The sequence below is a fragment of the Salvelinus namaycush genome, chromosome 26 (assembly GCF_016432855.1).
Source record: "Salvelinus namaycush isolate Seneca chromosome 26, SaNama_1.0, whole genome shotgun sequence".
Classification (NCBI taxonomy): Eukaryota; Metazoa; Chordata; class Actinopteri; order Salmoniformes; family Salmonidae; genus Salvelinus; species Salvelinus namaycush.
In genome coordinates, this window is record NC_052332.1 from 16,354,762 (window position 1) to 16,378,834 (window position 24,073).

At 45.3% G+C, this 24,073-nt stretch overlaps 1 protein-coding gene across 1 annotated transcript in view; it reads right to left on the reverse strand.

Moving 5' to 3' along the window:
* LOC120021895 (regulator of G-protein signaling 3-like) overlaps positions 1-24,073 on the reverse strand; it is a 145,681-nt gene that overhangs the window by 118,895 nt on the left and 2,713 nt on the right. Inside the window, exons 4-7 of the mRNA XM_038965735.1 lie at positions 22,249-22,288; positions 21,772-22,088; positions 18,538-18,621; positions 7,595-7,706 (exon numbers count right to left, since the gene is read on the reverse strand). Of these exons, the coding sequence (XP_038821663.1) occupies positions 7,595-7,706; positions 18,538-18,621; positions 21,772-22,088; positions 22,249-22,288 (553 nt within the window). The remainder of the gene's footprint in view (positions 1-7,594; positions 7,707-18,537; positions 18,622-21,771; positions 22,089-22,248; positions 22,289-24,073) is intronic.

Here is a 24,073-nt window from a genome sequence, read left to right on the forward strand (position 1 = left end):
GACTTAAAAAACGTCCACTAGGGGCAACATTGATGGTAATATTGCTCACCATCAATTAGGATTGCAGTTTGCTAAGGCATTGCAGACGGGGATGGCAGAAAGGCGTGAACCGCAAGCTCCTGTTCCGAGTGTCAAATGTCCAATCCCAGTGCTAGGCACTTGTTATTTTTTTTTTTTTACCCTATCCCAAACCATAACCCTGTACCTTAACCATTCTGAATTCATGCATAAACATAACCTTCAAAATGGGATTTTTAAGCGAGACAGAGAATTTTGCCTGTGTGTGTATATGCTTGTGTGTGTGTGTGTGTGCGTGCGTGCGTGTGTGAGAGCTGAGTGCGCATCTGTGCGACTGTAGTTGTGTGTGTCCCAGTCCTTGTGTCTTCCCTAATGGAATGAGACAGGCTGTGATGGTGTGTGATGGGCCCACCTGCCTTAATGTCTGCTCCTCTCTAACTCCAGGCCGTCAACCTGTCTACACTGTCTACCACAGTGACAGCAATGTCCAACAAGGAGGAAACTGCAGCAGGATACTGCCTATGGCCTTACTGTGTGTGTGTGTGTGTGTGTGTGTGTGTGTGTGTGTGTGTGTGTGTGTGTGTGTGTGTGTGTGTGTGTGTGTGTGTGTGTGTGTGTGTGTGTGTGTGTGTGTGTGTGTGTGTGTGTGTGTGTGTGTGTGTGTGTGTGTGCACCTGCCTGCCTGCCTGCGTCCGTGCGTTTGTGTGTAGGTCAGAGCGATAAGAAAGGGCACTAGCCGTAGCAGACACTATTCTATTGTCATTTGCCAGGGGAGATTCCAGACAGAGATATATTGAACCAATATAGATTCTGCTGTGCAGCATTGTACCCCATAGGAACACTGACCACATGAACACATTCTACCCTTGACACTACTGAGGTCATGCCCATCCCCAAGGGTCGCTGTAGACACACCTACAGTAATATGTGCAATATTACTATATTATAAAACAGTAGTTTGGGTCCTGAGTGCTAATTGGCTGAAACAGCATTTCAACCATTTGTATATCAGACAATATACCACGGGTATGACGCAAAATACTTGTTTATACGGTTCTATTTATGTTGGTAACCAGTTTATAATAGCAGTAAGGCACCTCTGGGGTTTGTGGTAAACATAACACGTCTAAGGGCTGTTTACAGGAAAGAACATCCCTTACCTGTGGTATATTGGCCAATACCACACCCCCAATATACCACATTCCTTCAGGCCATATTGCTTAATTACAACTATACTGTTACTATACTGGTACAATACTGTTACGATCACTCTAATTACTGCAATAATGAGCATCCATATTGGTCAACCATAAATAATGCCACCGTTAAATGCATTGATTACACGAATAGCCAACAGTAGAAAGAATCTGAATGTATTTTCTGACTGACTATGACAAATACATCCATTAAGGAGCAATCGTAAAGGGTTATTGATTTGACATGAATCACGGTCTACAGACCTGTCAAGATATTGAACAAAAACACATTTCTGATCCTACGACAACGTTAGTATCACAGCTTCAGCACAATATTTACTGACTAAGTAACATGTTCTGTAAAATAGCAAGGCACTCAAGATGTCCTGATGACCAACGACCTCCATTTCTCCCTACATACTTGTCCATACAGTTTACAGTTATTTCATCTAAAATCTCTCCCACCATCACAACTCATCTCATAACTTAGGCAGTAATGTTTTTGTGACACTGTAAATGTACTGTATATCAAATTAGTATATATTTTTTTAAACTGCTTAATCTTCATTGAACACAGACTTTCATGGACTCTGTATCACTGGGATAACCCTGGGGGGCAGCCGAGGGAAATTGTAAGATTTTCAATTCACTTCGCTCAAACACACATTTGTCAGGTTGGCGCGCCCAAGAATACTGTATCTCCTCACTGCAATCTCAAATTCGCGGAACCAGATCAGAATGCTTGTGATTCTCACAACTCAACAGCAGAGGTCAGTCTTGCATTTGTTTTCACAAATGCAGGAGAGTCGTCTGAGTAACATCAAGACATCTACTGCACCCAAGGAGTTGGATCACAGCATTTATGACCAATGACAGCCTGATACTGTGGTGATTCTAGGACTATTCTAGTCATACTTTAACAAAGTATAACTTATGAAGGCTTCATTAAGGTTTACAAGGCCCCCAAAAAAGCTATAGATACTATATAGGGTGACGTAACAGGCCCTTTTTATGTGATGTTTTCCAAATTACAAATGTTTTGCTTGATGTCCCTGTGCTCTACACGTACACCCAACAGTGTCTGTTGTGGTGCACTGGTCTCTCTTCGAGCCTTCTGTCCTTTCCACGCTCCACACCCTTGTCTCTATGGGAGATGACAGGGTCACAGGAAACCCCCTGTCCCACTGCCACCCCACTCGCTCACTCACTCGCTCGCTCGCTCACACACACACACACACACACACACACACACACACACACACACACACACACACACACACACACACACACACACACACACACACACACACACACACACACACACACACACACACACACCACCCTCGTTGGAACAAACACAGTCCCCGGAGCCTATTTCCTGAGTGGCCTACTGTACTAAAATAACAATGACAGGTGGGGTGGGGTGGAGATGCACCCTCCTTGTACACCCCCCTTCCCAAACACACACCTCTCCCAACCCCCTGCTGACTTCCTAATCCGCTGTGGTGGAGGTGCACCCTCCTTGTACACCCCCCTTCCCAAACACACACCTCTCCCAACCCCCTGATGACTTCCTAATCCGCTGTGGTGGAGGTGCACCACAGTGCAGAGAGTGACCCATCTGAGAAGGAAGGATAGAAGGATAGACCTCTATATCCCCCTTCTGTGCTCTGGGTCTCAGGGGCCAGGACATTAGCAAATGTAATGCAATGCAATGTAAAACATTGTCATCTGTGGGGTTAAATACATATGCTAACCTCTCCCTAGCCTGACCATTAGCTCACTTCATATGTCACAGAAGGTGGCCATATACTGGACTGTTGATTGGTAGAACTTTTTAAATATTATATTTCAGACGGAATAAGTAAAATGGAAAGGATAGAGAGAGAGAGAGACAGACAGAAAGGGGGATGGGAGTTTTATAAAAATTTCCTTTGCAACTTTCGTTGAAATTCAATAGCTGTGTGTGCTGTGGCCATCTTCAAAATTCAAACCAGTCCTCCATCTAAGCAATTCAGTTTGTCCTTCTGTTATGGTCAATCTGTGTCCAGGAAATGGCACCTTTGCGTGTAGTTCATTCCCTTCAAATAAGGTCTGGATTATTTACTGTTATTATTACTTACCATTCCAGGTTAACAAGCTAACCATTAAGCTACATCTGTTATAATGGTTTCAATGTTATGGTATGTAATGGTCTTCAATTATAAAAGACCCAAACACACACTGGTGGTAATGGTATAGGGTAGGGTTTAATGGTAAACATCACTAATCACACTACAGAGCAGTTTTCTAATAATCTTATTGAAAAATATGACTGCCATGCAATAGTTTACAATTATACTGAACTAAAATACAAACGCAACATGTAAAGCGTTAGTCCCATGTTTCATGAGTTGAAATCAAATATCCCAGAAATGTTCCACACGTACAAAAAGCTTATTTCTCTCAATTGTTTTGCACAAATTTGTTTACATCCCTGTTAGTGAGCATTTCTCCTTTGCCAAGAAAATCCAAACACCTGACAGGTGTGGCATATCAAGAAGCTGATAAAACAGCATGATCATTACACAGTTGCACCTTGTGCTGGGGGCAATAAAATGTGTAATTTTCAAACACAATGTCACAGATGTCTCAAGTTTTGAGGGAGCGTGACTGCAGGAATGTTCACCAGAGCTGTTGCCAGAGAATTGAATGTTCATTTCTCTACCATAAACCGACTCCAACGTCGTTTTAGAGAATTTGACAGTACATACAACCGCAGACCAACTTGAGTTTTTCAATGAGAGGTTGAAGCACTGAAATAGCCTGCAACAAACATCCCTTCCTAGAGTAGCTCAAACTGTGCATGTTATATCTTCATGAGACGCCATCTTAACCGACTTCATTTGGCTTCAATGCACTATTGAGTCTTCACATAGGAATGAATGGTGTCACGTGATCAATAGCTTTGTCCAATCGATAGCTTTGTCCACACAATTTATTTTCATCATGAGAAAAATTGATGGGTTTTCTACCCAAAGTTGCTAAGGACCTATTGTGATCTATTTAATAAACACAAGAGACCAGTGAAATGGATAAATGAGTGTGGCGGTATAGCAGGAACAGCAGCATCTCATGGCCAAAACCTGATATTTTCACTCTACTTTATGGGAAATAATGTGTAACAGTATAACTTTAGTACGTCCCCTCGCCCCGACCTCGGGCGCGAACCAGGGACCCTCTGCACACATCAACAACGGTCACCCACGAAGCATCGTTACCCATCGCTCCACAAAAGCCGCGGCCCTTGCAGAGCAAGGGGCAACATTACTTCTAGGTTTCAGAGCAAGTGACGTAACTGATTGAAACGCTAGTAGCGCGTACCCGCTAACTAGCTAGCCATTTCACATCCGTTACACTCACCCCCCTTTCAACCTCCTCCTTTTCCGCAGCAACCAGTGATCCGGGTCAACAGCATCAATGTAACAGTATAACTTTAAACCGTCCCCTCGCCCCGACACGGGCGCGAAGCAGGGACCCTCTGCACACATCAACAACGGTCGCCCACGAAGCATCGTTACCCATCGCTCCACAAAGGCCACGGCCCTTGCAGAGCAAGGGGCAACATTACTTCTAGGTTTCAGAGCAAGTGACGTAACTGATTGAAACGCTAGTAGCGCGTACCCGCTAACTAGCTAGCCATTTCACATCCGTTACAAATGCAAGTGACTTCAATTACAAATTTCCTGCAATTCTACAAATGTTTAAGTCATAAGCCATGGTAATATGATATCTGGATGAGAGTGACTAAGAAAAGTTTAGATAGCAAGACTAATTGACCAATCTAAAAAAGTTTAGTTGACATGGGCTAATTGAGTGACTGTCAGTGAGTGACACATAACAAAGGGCACAATGCTGATGCACAACCAAATTTCGAAACGGCACCTCGTGTATTCTAATAATCTAACACCTCAACAGTAACTTGAGACACCAACGGATTATTGTAATAATTTAATAACCAACGTTTCGACATAACCAACAAACCTTCGAACTCAACGTAGGCTTTGATCTGAAGCCATTCTTGTGATTTTGCTATTGTTTGTAAATGTTTGTAGGCCCATGTAGCACAAATCGTATCTATGATTGTATGTTATCCATCCATGCTTTTTATATGTTCTATTTACATCTGTTAACCAACCAGTGACATCAAGCCCCACCCAGCCATGATTACAGACACCTGTGTGTCCTTCCAAACGATATAAATTAGTGACCCGAAGTGTTTGTCATTATACCCTGATGAAGACAGCTTGTCTGTCAAAACGTTGGTTATTAAATTATTGCATCTGAGCTCCTAGAATGTGAGGCTCTCCTTTTCTTTTTCACGTGTGAGAAGTGCCATATTTAATTACATATAAGCCTCTCGTCCCCTCAGGCAAGGATGGAGGAAAACAGCGTGGATGATGAGATAGAAGAGGTAGATTTGGATTATATCTGGAGTACTTCTCCTGTCTTATCCGGTATCCTGTGTGAATTTAAGTATGCTCTCTCTAATTCTCTCTTTCTCTCTTTCTTTCTCTCTCTCGGAGGACCTGAGCCCTAGGACCATGCCTCAGGACTACCTGGCATGATGACTCCTTGCTGTCCCCAGTCCACCTGGCCGTGCTGCTGCTCCAGTTTCAACTGTTCTGCCTGCGGCTATGGAACCCTGACCTGTTCACCGGACGTGCTACCTGTCCCAGACCTGCTGTTTTCAACTCTCTAGAGACCGCAGGAGCGGTAGAGATACTCTTAATGATCGGCTATTTACTCCTGAGGTGCTGACTTGCTGCACCCTCGACAACTACTGTGATTATTATTATTTGACCATGCTGGTCATTTATGAACATTTGAACATCTTGGCCATGTTCTGTTATAATCTCCACCCGGCACAGCCAGAAGAGGACTGGCCACCCCTCATAGCCTGGTTCCTCTCTAGGTTTCTTCCTAGGTTTTGGCCTTTCTAGGGAGTTTTTCCTAGCCACCGTGCTTCTACACCTGCATTGCTTGCTGTTTGGGGTTTTAGGCTGGGTTTCTGTACAGCACTTTGAGATATCAGCTGATGTACGAAGGGCTATATAAATACATTTGATTTGACTTGATTTGGAGAAAAGGAGAGAAGAGAGAGAGAAAAACGAGAAAGACAGAGATGGAGAGAGAGGGGGGGAGTAGAGTAAGAGCAGATATTAAAGAGAGCTGAGGGTGAGACATAAAAAGCGATAGTCGCAGAACCTACAGTATATAGTTGCAGTGATGGAGCAGGACAGAACACAGAGACCTGAGAATATTGTGATTCTGTTTGGGCTCCACACTGTCCAACCACAGCTGACCGATATGACTGGACTGTCTGCCACCTGATCCCTGGGTATGTCAACAGATTTCATTTTTGTGTGCATATGAATGTGTATACACACACACACACACACACACACACACACACACACACACACACACACACACACAGAGGCCCTCACTAGCACCCAGCCAGGTCTGGCCTACTGTAACCCCGGCCCTCTCCATATCCTCTCTACATTATACACACAGGCATTTACAGTAAGAGGTATTTATTTGACTTGTAGTGCTTTGTTATATTGTGGGTCAAACTATTCTATGAGAGGTACCAACTCAGTGGAGTGTTTATATAGCTGAGAAACAGAAAGACAAAGCTCCGGGGTTTGGCTCACATTCAGCCTAAATATCCTAGTGGAAGTCTAACTCACTACTACTGGGCGATTAAAAATAACATGGCATTTGTTCATTTAGATGACTGTACATACACTACATTGCCAAAAATATGTGGACACTCCTTTAAATTAGTGGATTTGGCTATTTCAGCTACACCCATTGCTGCCAGGTGTATAAAACCAAGCACACAGCCATGCAATCTCCATAGACACATTGGCAGTAGAATGGCCTTACTGAAGAGCTCAGTGACTTTCAACATGGCACCGTCATAGGATGCAACCTTTTCAACAAGTCAGTTTGTCCACTTTTTTTGCTAACTAGCATTAGAGCAATGACTGGAAGTCTATAGTAACTCCTAGTAAATACCATAGACTTCCAGTCATTGTGCTAATGCTAGTTAGCATGATCTCTAACTTCCTTCATACTGGATGCAGAGACATAAAAATTGTATCCATGAGTCCATCTGACTGTGGGGAAGTAGATAAAGGGCTTCATTGCCAAAATCCTGAAGTATCCCTTTAAGTCTACAAAGGGGTCAGGTCAACAAGGTTAGGCCTATGGGGTTGATACATTGGCCGTCGAAGCTGAACAGGGTAATAAAGGGGTTAAAGGAGTTGGGATCATGTCCAATAGCATCAGGGCCAGGTCTAAGGTTTGTGTGTAAGGGTTGAAACACTGACCGTCCTGTAGCCGTAGTTGTCTGAGGAATAGAGGGTTCTGAAGGACGTTACATCTCCCTGGTTCATCCTCTCTGGTCACAAGCATCAGGTCTGTATAGATGAACACTGTCACCTAGAAAGAGAGAGAGAGAGAGAGAGAGAGAGAGAGAGATGGTGAGAGACTGAGTTAAACCTAGCTGAAAATATCTTCTTGCTAAAACTCGACATCACAGCACTGTGCATGCATTGCAAAACAGTTTACATAGGCGCACAACACACATTTACTCTTTTGCCAAACACATATACACACACACACACACATCTTGACAGTCTTTTAAAATGTTTGATAGATGATCATCTTGATAGATAATCTGGTTAGTGGAGGACTTGTCACCCTGTCATGTCAGAGTAGTTGTCTATCTGGTGTCAGGGACAGACAATGATCAGGATCAGAGCAGCACACAAACTCACACACACACACACACACACACACACACACACACACACACACACACACACACACACACACACACACACACACACACACACACACACACACACACACACACACACACACACACACACACAGCCCCTCTCACCTCTACAAAGTGTCTTTGTAGCAGTGTTAAACTGCAACCTTCTATGCAACAGGAAGTGTAGTTCACACAGGAACACAGTGCACCGAGGTCTCTAGACCATCACTGCTTCAGCAAGCCCCCCTAAAGATGACATTTGCATCTTATGTGCACGCATGACTAATCCAAACTCTAGCTAGTCTAAATTATTAATGGGTTTACTTACTATTCTTATGACCCACTAAAGGAAAAACTTTGCTAACATAGAGAAATATGAAGGTACTGAGGTTCTGAGGTTCTGGGTCCATAATTCCTTGCGATTGAAGCATTTTAAAGCGCCTGAATAGACCAACAGTACCAATTATAGCTGGTACATGTTTAGAGGGTAAGGGATGGTGGAGGGTGGGGGTAAAGGAATGGGGGGGGCTTGCGTGTGAAAGAAGAGAAGGGCAGGACACACACACTGCCTTCCCAAACTGCTTTCCTTCCTGGCCATAGGATGTGTGTGTTTCAGGCTGTGCTGTGTAGGGGGTGTATTTTTGGCAGAGGTACTTCTCTGTCTCTTGCATGTCAGTGGATGGGCCAAACAATGAGGCAGGCAGGAGAGCGAGCCACCCATTGTTAAGCCTAAGGAGACTGGGTGACCCGTCCCCTAGCCCCTTTATACCCTACTATCATGTTCCAGGTCTCAATCATGTTCCAGTCCCAACTAAACACAGTAGCTTCTATTAGATATGCGTGTTACTTTCTCACCATGTGAGCACATGTGAGAAAGGGGGGGGGGGGGGGGGGGGGGGTGCCCAGGGCGAGTGTACAGTGGGCTATGCATTACCAAGGTAAAAGCTGTAATAACACAAATTATTTACAGATGACTTATTGAGACAGGGCCAATCTGCAGAGATGTCTGGCCCCACATTGACTATCTACAGCACAAACACGGACTGTTAAATATTTGTCCTCTTTTATCAAGCCCCAGCAGCGCCCACAATTACCAGCTCTGACGCTCTGAGCCAAGACCAGGGTTTGGAACCAAAATTGTTTCCAATTGTTTCGTTCTGAACAGAACCAATTATTTTTTCCATTCCATTCCACTGTTCCGACCTGCAAAATAAAATTATGAATCGGTTCGAACCCCAAAAATGTAACGGTTTATTTGGCTCCTTTCTGTTCCTTTTTAAACCTCTGAAATCAAATTAGCTCAACATTAAATTACTTCACCCATCAGTGCAGATAGAGCAGCTTGCTATGGAGTGGGCAAGCTATAGTTGTTTTAGCCTAGGCATCTGATAGCACATGGGTGCTATCGACTGCCAAGGCTACAGTTGTTTACATGCGCGATGGACAACCAGGTGCAGAGCGCAAGATGCGACTGAAATTTTGCGGGTGGGGAGAAATCGAAAGAAGGTTGAGAAGGAGGCTTGGCTTGAAGCACTGGGCATCTTATTATGACATGTATTATCTGAATAAGGCCCACATAATTATACCTACGGAGGAGAGGCTTCTATGAAGGAACTTTGAATGCCTTTGAACTTCAGAGAGTTGGACCAGAACTAGCTAGATAGCTAACGAGCTTGTGTGTGCAGAGCGGCACCAGAATTAAAAACACGTCTTACCATTTTATAGTTAATAAATCCAATGTGAAACGTGATAACTATAGTATTCCTAACTAGCATTGAAAAAGTATATCCATTCTTCTCTCCCTAATTTCTGAATCACGCATGTAACATCAGTAGGCTACAGTAGCCTAATCTTCGTAGGGAGGGGCACATTGCCTACACACCACTGTAGGTGGCAGGCAAACACTGGAGTGCGTTTCTGAGTGACCGAGTGAGAGCTCTGGCATAAGCGCCTTGTTGAATTTTTTGTGGGACTGAAAAAAATGCCCTGAACTTAAAATGAAGTTATTAACCGGTTCTCATGCTTTTTTAATAACGGTTCTGTTCCAGAACAATATATATCACTTTCATTCCCGATTCTGATTCTGTTCCTCTTAAAATGTAGTTATTTTCCAGTTTTCAGTTCTGTTCCATGAACTGTTTCAACCCCTGGCAGAGACAGTGTGGAACTGAAAAGCTGATCTGACACAATGAAACGGGGATAAACTGTGAGGAATTGGAAAAGAAAATTTCCTCATAGTACGAATGTAGTATTGTCAATTTTTATCTACAGAAGACACATACACACACAGCTAGACGACAAGACCTTTTCAATAAGATCAACACAATTGATCAATAAGACCAACCCCCTCCTTCCCTCTCTCTTTCCCTCCTCTCCTCCTCTCTGAATGTCAAGAAGACTCAAGTCAACAGGGTCAGAGCTGTTTTTAAAACCAGCCGCCCACCCTACTAAAAACCCCTAAAACCACAGCTGATCTCTTCTGGCTTTCTGTCTTATCAAGGAGGTGAGAGGGGGATAGATAGGAATGTCGCTCCAGAATAACCTGTCTGTGTGTGTGTGTGTGTGTGTGTGTGTGTGTGTGTGTGTGTGTGTGTGTGTGTGTGTGTGTGTGTGTGTGTGTGTGTGTGTGTGTGTGTGTGTGTGTGTGTGTGTGTGTGTGTGTGTGTGTGTTTTAGAGAGCGCGAGAGAGGGTCAAACACCCCTTCTGCCAACCACCTAGCAACCATCCTGGATGGTAAACAGGGCGTCCTGGTCTTCCTCTCCCAGACCCCTGCCAACGTACACCTCTCTTCCCCCCCACGCCCGCCTCTCCATCACATTTCCTGGACAATATTATCACAATGGCTGCCCAGCTTGTCATGGCTTCCCTCTCTCACTCAGCTCTCTGATTCCCAGAGAATACAGGGTGGATAACACATCATTATGTGTGTTAAATAAAGTATCCACCCTCATTCACCACAACATTGCATTGTAGCTTTTCACTAAAGCCAAGGCCAAACCGAGGTGCTCACCCTCAACCACCAGTCTACAGAATATACTGCAGGACTTACAGGCATTTACAACTACAAGGGTAAATATGGCCAACATGTAATGTATTGCTCTTTTTGAAGCGTTCTCAAAAAACTGAGATATAATATAATTTATAACATATGAGAGAGAGAGACACCATATACATTTAGTGAATACTGTGTTTGATTGAAACTACGGTCAATGAATCATCAATCAAAAGAAAGTCCTCCAGTCCATTGTATTGAAGCAACCATAAGCAGACAACAATAGAGGAAGTTCTGGAGGATAAATGGTCCTTCCACTGATAACACTACACAAAGGTCAGGAAACGTGACAGAGGGAACGAGAGAGAGAGAGGTACTAGGGACCACAGAACTGTATCATTCCTTAGACCTGTGGGTCAGGACCCACTTGTGGGTTGCGGCAGGGATCCAGGTGGGTCGTGGGATGACATTGCAAATTTTATATATACAGTACCAGTCAAAAGTTTGGACACACCTACTCATTCAAGGATTTTTCTTTATTTTTACTATTTTTTACATTGCAGAATAATATTGAAGACATCAAAACTATGAAATAACACATATGGAATCATGTAGTAACCAAAAAGTGTTAAACAAATATTTAATATTTTAGATTCTTTAAAGTAGCCACCCTTTCTTTGCCTTGATGACAGCTTTGCACACTCTTGGCATTCTCTCAACCAGCTTCATGAGGTCACCTGGAATGATTTTCCAACAGCCTTGAAGGAGTTCCAACCTATCTCCTGATTCTGCCTCCTCAACCCTCCTCTCCTCCCTTTCTGCATCCTTTAACTCTCTATGTCCCCTATCCTCCAGGCCGGCTCGGTCCTCCCCTCCTGCTCCGTGGCTCGACGACTCATTGCGAGCTCACAGAACAGGGCTCCGGGCAGCCGAGCGGAAATGGAGGAAAACTCGCCTCCCTGCGGACCTGGCATCCTTTCACTCCCTCCTCTCTACATTCTCCTCTTCTGTCTCTGCTGCTAAAGCCACTTTCTACCACTCTAAATTCCAAGCATCTGCCTCTAACCCTAGGAAGCTCTTTGCCACCTTCTCCTCCCTCCTGAATCCTCCTCCCCCTCCCCCCTCCTCCTCCCTCTCTGCGGATGACTTCGTCAACCATTTTGAAAAGAAGGTCGACGACATCCGATCCTCATTTGCTAAGTCAAACGACACCGCTGGTTCTGCTCACACTGCCCTACCCTGTGCTTTGACCTCTTTCTCCCCTCTCTCTCCAGATGAAATCTCGCGTCTTGTGACGGCCGGCCGCCCAACAACCTGCCCGCTTGACCCTATCCCCTCCTCTCTTCTCCAGGCCATTTCCGGAGACCTTCTCCCTTACCTCACCTCGCTCATCAACTCATCCTTGACCGCTGGCTACGTCCCTTCCGCCTTCAAGAGAGCGAGAGTTGCACCACTGCTGAAAAAACCTACACTCGATCCCTCCGATGTCAACAACTACAGACCAGTATCCCTTCTTTCTTTTCTCTCCAAAACTCTTGAACGTGCCGTCCTTGGCCAGCTCTCCTGCTATCTCTCTCAGAATGACCTTCTTGATCCAAATCAGTCAGGTTTCAAGACTAGTCATTCAACTGAGACTGCTCTTCTCTGTGTCACGGAGGCGCTCCGCACTGCTAAAGCTAACTCTCTCTCCTCTGCTCTCATCCTTCTAGACCTATCGGCTGCCTTTGATACAGTGAACCATCAGATCCTCCTCTCCACCCTCTCCGAGTTGGGCATCTCCGGCGCGGCCCACGCTTGGATTGCGTCCTACCTGACAGGTCGCTCCTACCAGGTGGCGTGGCGAGAATCTGTCTCCGCACCACGTGCTCTCACCACTGGTGTCCCCCAGGGCTCTGTTCTAGGCCCTCTCCTATTCTCGCTATACACCAAGTCACTTGGCTCTGTCATATCCTCACATGGTCTCTCCTATCATTGCTATGCAGACGACACACAATTAATCTTCTCCTTTCCCCCTTCTGATAACCAGGTGGCGAATCGCATCTCTGCATGTCTGGCAGACATATCAGTGTGGATGACGGATCACCACCTCAAGCTGAACCTCGGCAAGACGGAGCTGCTCTTCCTCCCGGGGAAGGACTGCCCGTTCCATGATCTCGCCATCACGGTTGACAACTCCATTGTGTCCTCCTCCCAGAGTGCTAAGAACCTTGGCGTGATCCTGGACAACACGCTGTCGTTCTCAACTAACATCAAGGCGGTGACCCGTTCCTGTAGGTTCATGCTCTACAACATTCGCAGAGTACGACCCTGCCTCACACAGGAAGCGGCGCAGGTCCTAATCCAGGCACTTGTCATCTCCCGTCTGGACTACTGCAACTCGCTGTTGGCTGGGCTCCCTGCCTGTGCCATTAAACCCCTACAACTCATCCAGAACGCCGCAGCCCGTCTGGTGTTCAACCTTCCCAAGTTCTCTCACGTCACCCCGCTCCTCCGCTCTCTCCACTGGCTTCCAGTTGAAGCTCGCATCCGCTACAAGACCATGGTGCTTGCCTACGGAGCTGTGAGGGGAACGGCACCTCCGTACCTTCAGGCTCTGATCAGGCCCTACACCCAAACAAGGGCACTGCGTTCATCCACCTCTGGCCTGCTCGCCTCCCTACCTCTGAGGAAGTACAGCTCCCGCTCAGCCCAGTCAAAACTGTTCGCTGCTCTGGCACCCCAATGGTGGAACAAACTCCCCCACGACGCCAGGTCAGCGGAGTCAATCACCACCTTCCGGAAACACCTGAAACACCACCTCTTTAAGGAATACCTAGGATAGGATAAAGTAATCCTTCTAAACCCCCCCCCCCCTTAAAAGAGTTAGATGCACTATTGTAAAGTGGTTGTTCCACTGGATATCATAAGGTGAATGCACCAACTTGTAAGTCGCTCTGGATAAGAGCGTCTGCTAAATGACTTAAATGTAAATGTAAATATGCTGAGCACTTGTTGGCTGCTTTTCATTCACTCTGCGGTTCAACTCAAATAACACATATGGAATCATGTAGTAACCAAAAAGTGTTAAACAAATATTTAATATTTTAGATTCTTTAAAGTAGCCACCCTTTCTTTGCCTTGATGACAGCTTTGCGCACTCTTGGCATTCTCTCAACCAGCTTCATGAGGTCACCTGGAATGATTTTCCAACAGCCTTGAAGGAGTTCCCACATATGCTGAGCACTTGTTGGCTGCTTTTCATTCACTCTGCGGTCCAACTCATCCCAAACCATTTCAATTGGTTTGAGGTCGGGTGATTGTGATTGTGGAGGCCAGGTCATCTGATGCAGCACTCCATCACTCTCCTTCTTGGTCAAATAGCAAATACACAGCCTGGAGGTGTGTTTTGGGTCAATGTCCTGTTGAAAAACAAATGATAGTTCCACTAAGTGTAAACCAGATGGGATGGCGTGTCGCTGCAGAATGCTGTGGTAGCAATGCTGGTTAAGTGTGCCTTGAATTCTAAATAAATCACAGACAGTGTCACCAGCAAAGAACCCCCACACCATCACACCTCTTCATCCATGCTTCACGGTGGGAAACACATATACGGAGATCATCCGTTCACCTACTCTGCGTCTCACAAAGACACAGCAGTTGGAACCAAAAATCTCAAATTTGGACTCCAACTGTTTAATGTCCGTTGCTCGTGTTTCTTGGCCCAAGCAAGTCTCTTCTTATATTAGTGTCCTTTAGTAGTGGTTTCTTTGCAGAAATTCGAACATGAAGGCCTGAATCACGCAGTCTCCTCTGAACAGTTGATGTTGGATCTTGAACTTCCTGACGGGCCACCCCCAGGTGGTAAGGGTAGGTAACAACACATCCGCCACGCTGATCGACAACACAGGGGCCCTTCAGGGGTGCGTGTTCAGTCCCCTCCTGTACTCCCTGTTCAGTCATGACTGCACAGCCAGGCACGACTCCAACACCATCATTAAATTTGCTGATGACACAACAGTGGTTGGCCTGATCACCGACAACGATGAGACAGCTTATAGGGAGGAGGTCAGAGCCCTGGCCGTGTGGTGCCAGGACAACAACCTCTCCCTCAACATGATCAAGACAAAGGAGATGATTGTGGACTATAGGAAAAGGAGGACCAAGCATGCCCCCATTCTCAGCGACGGGGCTGCAGTGGAGCAGGTTGAGAGCTTGAAGTTTCTTGGTGTCCACATCACCAACAAACTAACATGGTCCAAACACACCAAGACAGTCGTGAAGAGGGCACAACAAAACCTATTCCCCCTCAGGAGACTGAAAAGATTTGGCATGGGTCCTCAGATCCTCAAAAGGTTCTACAGCTGCACCATCGAGAGCATCCTGACTGTTTGCATCACTGCCTGGTATGGCAACTGCTCGGCCTCCGACCGCAAGGCACTACAGAGGGTAGTGCGAATGGCCCAGTACATCACTAGGGCCAAGCTTCCTGGCATACATGACCTCTATACCAGGCGCTGTCAGAGGAAGGCCCTAAAAATTGTCATAGACTCCAGCCACCTTAGTCATAGACTGTTCTCTCTGCTACCGCATGGCAAGCGGTAAACAGCTTCTACACCCAAGCCATAAGGCTCCTGAACAGCTAATCAAATGGCTACCCAGACTATTTGCAGTGCCCCCACCCCCCCCACCCCCTCTTTACACCACTGCTACTCTGTTGTCATCTATGCATAGTCACTTTAATAACTCTACCTACATGTACATACTACCTCAAATAACCAGTGCACATTGACTCTGTATCGGTACCCCCCTGTATATAGTCTCGTTGTTGTTATTTCACTGCTGCTCTTTACTTGTTACTTTATATCTTATTCTTATCTATATTTTTTGAAACTGCATTGTTGGTTAGGGGCTCGTAAGTAAGCATTTCACCTGTAGTATTCGTGACTAATACAATTTGATTTGACAAATTTGATTTGAGATGAGTCTGTTACTTGAACTCTATGGAGCATTTATTTGGGCTGCAATCTGAGGTGCAGTTAATTGCCGATTTCTGAGGCTGGTAACTCTAATGAACTTATCCTCTACAGCAGAGGTAATTCTGGGTCTTCCTTTCCTGTGGTGGTCCTCATGAGAGCCAGTGTCATCATAGTGCTTGATGGTTTTTGCATCTGCACTTGAAGAAACTTTCAAAACGTCTTAAAGTAATGATGGACTGTCGTTTCTCTTTGCTTATTTGAGCTGTTCTTGACATAATACGGACTTGGTCTTTTACCAAATAGGGCTATCTTCTGTATATCACTCCTACCTTGTCACAACACAACTGAAATTAACTTTTATCAAGGCAAACCTGTTAATTGAAATGCATTCCAGGTGACTACCTCATGAAGCTGGTTGAGAGAATGCCAAGAGTGTGCAAAGCTGTCCTCACTAAATAAATAAAAACCCTTGAATGAGTAGGTGTGTCCAAACTTTTGACTGGTACTGTATGTATATACACTGAACAAAAATATAAACGCAACATGGAACAATGTCGAAGATTTTACTGAGTTACAGTTTATAAGAAAATCCGTTAATTGAAATACATGCAATAGGCCCTAATCTATGGATTCCACATGACTGGGAATACAGATATGCATCTGTTGGTCACAGATACCTTAAAAGAAAGTAGGGGCATGGATCAGAAACTCAGCCAGTATCTGGGGTGACCACCATTTGCCTCATGCAGCCTACACATCTCCTTTGCATAGAGTTGATCAGGCTGTTGATTGTGGCCTGTGGAATTTTGGCCAACTCCACTTCGATGGCTGTGTGAGGTGCTGTATATTGGCGAAAACTGGACCACGCTGTCGTACATGTCAATATAAAGCATTGCTCAATGAGCAAACATGCTCAATGAGTGACATGTCTGGTGAGTATGCAGGCATGGAAGAACTGGGACATTTTCAGCTTCCAGGAATTGTGTACAGCTCCTTGCCACATGGGGCTGTGCATTATCATGCTGAAACATGATGTGATGGCGGAGGATGAATGGTATGACAATGGGCCTCAGGATCTCATCAGGTTATCTCTGTGCATTCCATTTGCCATCGATAAAATACAATTGTGTTCGTTGTCCATAGCTTCTACCTTCCCATACCATAACCCCACTGCAATCATGCAGCACTCTGTTCACAATGTTGACATCAGCAAACCGATCGCCAACATGACGCCATACATCTTCCTAGTATAGTTGAAACCGGGATTAATCCGTGAAGATCACACTTCTCCAGCATGCCAGTGGCCATCACATTGAAGGTGAGCATTCGCTGAAGCCTGTTACGATGCCAAACTGCAGTCAGGTCAAGACCCTGGTGAGGATGACCCTGGTGAGCACTCGGATGAGCTTCCCTGAGACGGTTTCTGACAGTTTGTGCAGAAGTTCTCCAGTTGTGCAAACCCACAGCTCCATCAGCTGTCCAGGTGGCTGGTCTCAAACAATCCCATAGGTGAAGAAGCTAGATGAGGAGGTCCTGGGCTGGCGTGGTCACAGGTGGTCTGCGGTTGTGAAGCCGGTTGGACGTACTGCCAAAAATCTCTAAAATTACATTGGAGGTGGCTTATGAGAGAGAAATTAACATTACATTCTCTGGTAATAGCTCTGGTAGACATTCATGCAGTCAGCATGCCAACTGCACGCTCCCTCAAAACTTGAGACATCTGTGGCAGAACAAGGTGCACCTGTGTAATGATCATGCTGTTTAATCAGCTTCTTTATATGCTACACCTTTCAGGTGGATTGATTATCTTGACAAAGGAGAAAGGCTCACTAACGGATTTTTGCTAAATAAGCTTTTTGTGCGTATGGAAAATGTCTTTAAATGTTGCATTGATTTTGTTATATTGTTTGAGCATAAGAACACAGCATTAGAATAGCAGGAAATTGCCTTTAAAAACTGCAAAAATGGTCTGTGTGTGTTTTTTCACCTGCTGTGCAATTAACTGTTTGATCAGACATCTTCCCCCTATGTGTCTCTTTCCACCTCTCTAGGGGAGGAGAGGTGAGCAGAAGGGAGGAGAGAAGAGGAGAGGAGAGGAAATGCCAAGAGAAGAGAAGACAATAGTGTAGAAGCCCAACGCAGCGCAGAAACCACCCACAGGTTTTCTAACTGCTGTCTCTTCCTCTCTCGCCTCTGTTCTCTGCTAGTAGCACAAACCACACCACAGACAGAGGAGACATAAATAAGGTCTCAGTCTACACCTTGTATCTGGGTCTCTGCCCTTTTCCTGTCACTGGGAAGGTATTTTAGAACATTGACAAGGGCTGGGGAAAATCTCCATAATGCATTGCACAAACTCTTTGACAGTTATTCAAACCAAAGCACTCTCACGGTTGTAGAATATGAACCACAGTACAAAGAGTTGTGTCGGATTCTCGCAACTTGTTACTATCTTAAATACTCTAACTTTTACGACATTTACATCTCCCATTTTACTGATCCTGATCTATACACACACACACACCTTCTTAGCAGCCATTTACCTTAATGGAGAGGTGCTTGCTCTCGTGGAGGATCATCTCCTCAGAGACCACCAGAGTCCGTGTGGGGTTACACAGGTCCAGAGGCTGCACACAGTGGGCGAGAGGGTAGATTTAAGGGTTAGATTAACATTGGATTAAGGTTAGATTAAGATTAGGCAACATCCTAGGAATTAAATGAAGATTACATTATCCAGGGCAAAATACTGCTGTTAAATATTACTTCAAACACAATACATTCACTAATGCCAGTACACAATATTACAGCCAAAGTCATTAATACTGAAGTCTATACACTCCTATTACAGCCCAATATCATTCACAACACTCCTAAATATCACTCAATAGAAATAGAGATATAGATAGATACACATGTTTCAAGTACACAAATATTTGGGAGGGATGTTATAAGTACATGAGGGAGCATATGGCTACAGTACCATCTCCATTTTGGCTCCAAGCTCCATGCTCTCTGCCCCACACCAAAGGGAATGATACAGGCTCTGCAGCTGGCGGCTCTCGTGTAGCTACAGTCGCTCCAATCTCTACAGAGATCCTCACCGTGTGAGCTGTGACTGCAGGAGTCTGTGAGCCGCTCTATAAGGGTCTCGCTCTGTGAGAAGGCGCTAGGCTAAAAGTGCTAGTGCAGCGGGGCTGGTAGCCACATCCTCTTGTGGACCAGGGCTAGAGAGTCCACAGGGCCGTTTCACTGTGTCTCAGAAGTGTGCAGCTGGGTGACTCAGTTAGTCAACAGGAAGTACTATTACAGACCATTGAAGGGTCCTGGGTAGTTGGTAGTTCAACTCTCCAGTACAATCGCAGACTGAAAATGGGCATGAGTGCTTGGATGTAAGCATGTTGAGGAAATGTGGTTCATTCCAGTGTGTTTATGACAAGAGTCATATGTACACACACACTGTACCACAGAGCAGTGTTTCCCCTAGGTTTCTTTCAATAGGTAATACTGACGTGTAGTAAGTAATACTTGGTGATATCATAGAAGGAATACAATTTCCTCATATATTTTAGATATAAAATTAAACATTTTCAATAATACATTTTTTAAAGAATGTGAGTCTGGTGACGTTTTTAAAAGGATATTCTACTCCAAAATGCATGAAAATTAAATGATGCTCTCTTCCTTAGAAACTCGATGACAGTTACATTTTATCTCTTGATCTAAATGACATCACCAGTCAGTTTTATACACTGCTCAAAAAAATAAAGGGAACACTAAAATAACACATCCTAGATCTGAATGAATGAAATATTCTTATTAAATACTTTTTTCTTTACATAGTTGAATGTGCTGACAACAAAATCACACAAAAATTATCAATGGAAATCAAATTTATCAACCCATGGAGGTCTGGATTTGGAGTCACACTCAAAATTAAAGTGGAAAACCACACTACAGGCTGATCCAACTTTGATGTAATGTCCTTAAAACAAGTCAAAATGAGGCTCAGTAGTGTGTGTGGCCTCCACGTGCCTGTATGACCTCCCTACAACGCCTGGGCATGCTCCTGATGAGGTGGCGGATGGTCTCCTGAGGGATCTCCTCCCAGATGTGGACTAAAGCATCCGCCAACTCCTGGACAGTCTGTGGTGCAACGTGGCGTTGGTGGATGGAGCGAGACATGATGTCTCAGATGTGCTCAATTGGATTCAGGTCTGGGGAATGGGCGGGCCAGTCCATAGCATCAATGCCTTCCTCTTGCAGGAACTGCTGCCACACTCCAGCCACATGAGGTCTAGCATTGTCTTGCATTAGGAGGAACCCAGGGCCAACAGCACCAGCATATGGTCTCACAAGGGGTCTGAGGATCTCATCTCGGTACCTAATGGCAGTCAGGCTACCTCTGGCGAGCACATGGAGGGCTGTGCGGCCCCCCAAAGAAATGCCACCCCACACCATGACTGACCCACCGCCAAACCGGTCATGCTGGAGGATGTTGCAGGCAGCAGAACGTTCTCCACGGCGGGAACGTTCTCCACAGTGTGAACCTGCTTTCATCTGTGAAGAGCACAGGGCGCCAGTGGCGAATTTGCCAATCTTGGTGTTCTCTGGCAAATGCCAAACGTCCTGCACGGTGTTGGGCTGTAAGCACAACCCCCACCTGTGGACGTCGGGCCCTCATACCACCCTCATGGAGTCTGTTTCTGACCGTTTGAGCAGACACATGCACATTTGTGGCCTGCTGGAGGTCATTTTGCAGGGCTCTGGCAGTGCTCCTCCTCTTCCTCCTTGCACAAAGGCGGAGGTAGCGGTCCTGCTGCTGGGTTGTTGCCCTCCTACGGCCTCCTCCACGTCTCCTGATGTACTGGCCTGTCTCCTGGTAGCGCCTCCATGCTCTGGACACTACGCTGACAGACACAGCAAACCTTCTTGCCACAGCTCGCATTGATGTGCCATCCTGGATGAGCTGCACTACCTGAGCCACTTGTGTGGGTTGTAGACTCCGTCTCATGCTACCACTAGAGTGAAAGCACCGCCAGCATTCAAAAGTGACCAAAACATCAGCCAGGAGCATAATGATTTAGCAGATGCGGTGAATATAGGGAAACACTGCTGAGGTGAGAAACTTTGCAACAAATTTGGTGTGGTTTAGTCTGTTTTGTGTCTGAAAAGAAAATCCCCTAAAATGTGGATCCCACTGGTATCACCATCAATATTGAAACACCTGTATGCTTTAGGGCAGTGGTTCTCAAATCTATCCTCGGGGACCCCCAGACCTTTCACAACTTTCACAGTTTAAGCCTTGAACTAGCTCACCTGATTCATCTAATCATGGGCTCGATGATTAGTTGACAAGTTGAATCAGGTGTGCTAATTCTGGAATAGATCAAATACGTCTGGGGTCCCCGAGGAGAGGTTTGAGTACCACTGCTCTAGGGAATCAGATAGGGAGTAGTACCGTGTTTTCTGCATGAGTGCTCATCTATGGATCTTTTTCAGGATTGATTGGTGTAGTCATGGGTCATCATAGATCAACTTCCACTGTAAGCCAATCACTGTTCTCTGTGAATACATCATCTATCCACACAGCACTGAAAATAACAGGGTTAACTGACTCGATGGGCTGTCGATTGGTGTGTGTTCCTACCGTATTGTGTTTTCAGCATTACCAGCCATATAGGCCAAAAGTTATCCAAATAAAAGGGGCAAAAAACCCTAACGTCACTAACAGAGTGGTGGAAAGATGATAGTGGAAATATAGCGATTCACACACACACCTGAACAAAGATGGGGAAGATGAGGATCTTGGGTGCTGCTTTGACGTAGCCGTAGTTGCCGTGCGGGTTGCCGTGTGGTACATGGGAGCGTACTATAGTACAGTTCTGGTAGTTAGCAAAGTTGGAGGAGCTCTGGGCCTGCTGGTAGCTGGGTGGGGGTTGGCCAGAGAGGTGGGCATCGGATGGTTTAGATGTCTTGGCGTTAGTGGAGCGTCGTAGGAAGGTGGTCCGGCCTGCTAGACCTACACCCCCAGGTGGAGCACCGCCACCCCCTTGAGTCTGGGGCACGCTGGCCTGGCGCGGGTACATCCTCCCTGCTGAGAGACATAACACACACACCCCAAACAAACACACACACCCCACACACACACATATTGGGAGTTAGCCTGGGAACATAGAAGTAGAATGAGTGTTGACAGAATTGCCCTGCCAAACCACCTTGTTCATTAAAATCCTAGTCAGTAGTAAATGGCTTACCCAAGGTACCATGATTGTCCTGGTAGATAGGCCTCAATACCTGAATTAGAGACAAAAACATAATAGTCAATGGTTCTGTTATAACAGTTGACCAATACCATTATGCAATAGATTGTTACAGGAAATTGTCACGTAATGTATCCATCCCACCATAAAATAATGCCTGACATGAGGTGAAATTGAAGCAATGACAATGCAGACCAGGCATGTTGGGCATGGAAAGGGGCCACAGACAACTACTTTTAACCAGAGCCCTATGAGTAGTAGTGGCCTGAACCCAGGTCTATGGAGGGGGTGTGTAGTAGTGGCCTGTGCGTCAGCCCTGTGTGACATCACATTGTGTTCCTGCTCTGACCTATGTCTTCCAGAGGGGGGTGCGACCAAGCTGGGCAGGAAGGAGGCTCTGTTACCCCAAGCATCAAGGTTTTGGATTTAGTCTGACATTCTTTAGCCACTTACTTCCACCCACTTTTCCATCCACTCTCGCAGCATTCTTTCTTTCCTCTACCCTCCTTTTCCCTCTTCTGCAGCACCCGTCATCCATTCATCAACCTCTTGATGTGCCCATATCTACTCTGTTCCCTATCCCTTATTTCATCCATCAACTCCCTCCTTTATACCTCTCTCTATTCCCTCCTCTGCATCCTATCCCCCCTCTATCCACTCCTCCTGCCTTGACAGCAGTCCACCCCCTTACCCTCCTAACTCCCTAACCCTTTCCATTCTTCTTAGCATTAACACACAGCAGGCGTTCCCATCATGCTCTCTGAGCCCCATGTCATATCATGTCTGCAGGGGTGAGCCTCTCCTATAAGGCAGACTGTAAGGACTGCTATGCTGCCGGGCACACACACACACACACACACAAACACACACAGGCAGCAGCTCACAGACTAACCGACAGCCCCACTGTCTCTAGGTCACTGGGTCTGAATGGAGAGCAGGGTATACAGCCTCCTTCACTTCCTCTAAAGGCCTTTTAAAAACCAGCTACTACGTCACGGAAGCCCACAACCACACAGTCAGCATTACTGCCTTTGATTGGCTGTGCAAGTTCAGTGGGAGAGATAATGGAGAAATAGGGAAAGACTTGAAGTTCTGGGTTTTCTGCATTCATTACTTCAGCATAACTGGTCCATTCTTCCAGGCTGGCAGATTAGTGTCAAATGGTTGGGGATGTTAAGGAATCAAGTTCACAATACAGTGTGTTTCTTTTTCCATTCGGTGCACTTTATTATGTCTTTATCATAAAGAGCTATTTCCCCGTATACAGCATGTTACAGTGTGCATCATTTGATAGAACACCTCGAGGCCACCATGGTTTTCCCATATAGACGCTTGAATACTACTTACTGCTGCAGCAAATCTCAACTCTTGGTTATATATTATAATATATTTATATTTTATTCAACTACCTATTTAACTATGTATACATATATATATATCCATATATACAGTATATACACATACAGTACCAATCAAAAGTTTGGACACACCTACTACTTCCAGGGTTTTTCTTTATTTTTACTATTTTCTACGTTGTAGAACAATAGTGAAGACATCAAATCTATCTTCGAGCGTCATACCCAAGAAGACTCGAGGCTGTAATCGCTGCCAAAGGTGCTTCAACAAAGTACTGAGTGAAGGGTCTGATTACTTATGTAAATATCATATTTCCATTTTTTATTATAGATACATTTGCAAACATTTTAAAAACCTGTTTTTCTTTGTCATTATGGGGTATTGTGTGTAGATTGAAGAGGAAAAACTATTTGATACATTTTAGATTAAGGCTGTAATGTAACAAAATGTGGAGAAAGTCAAG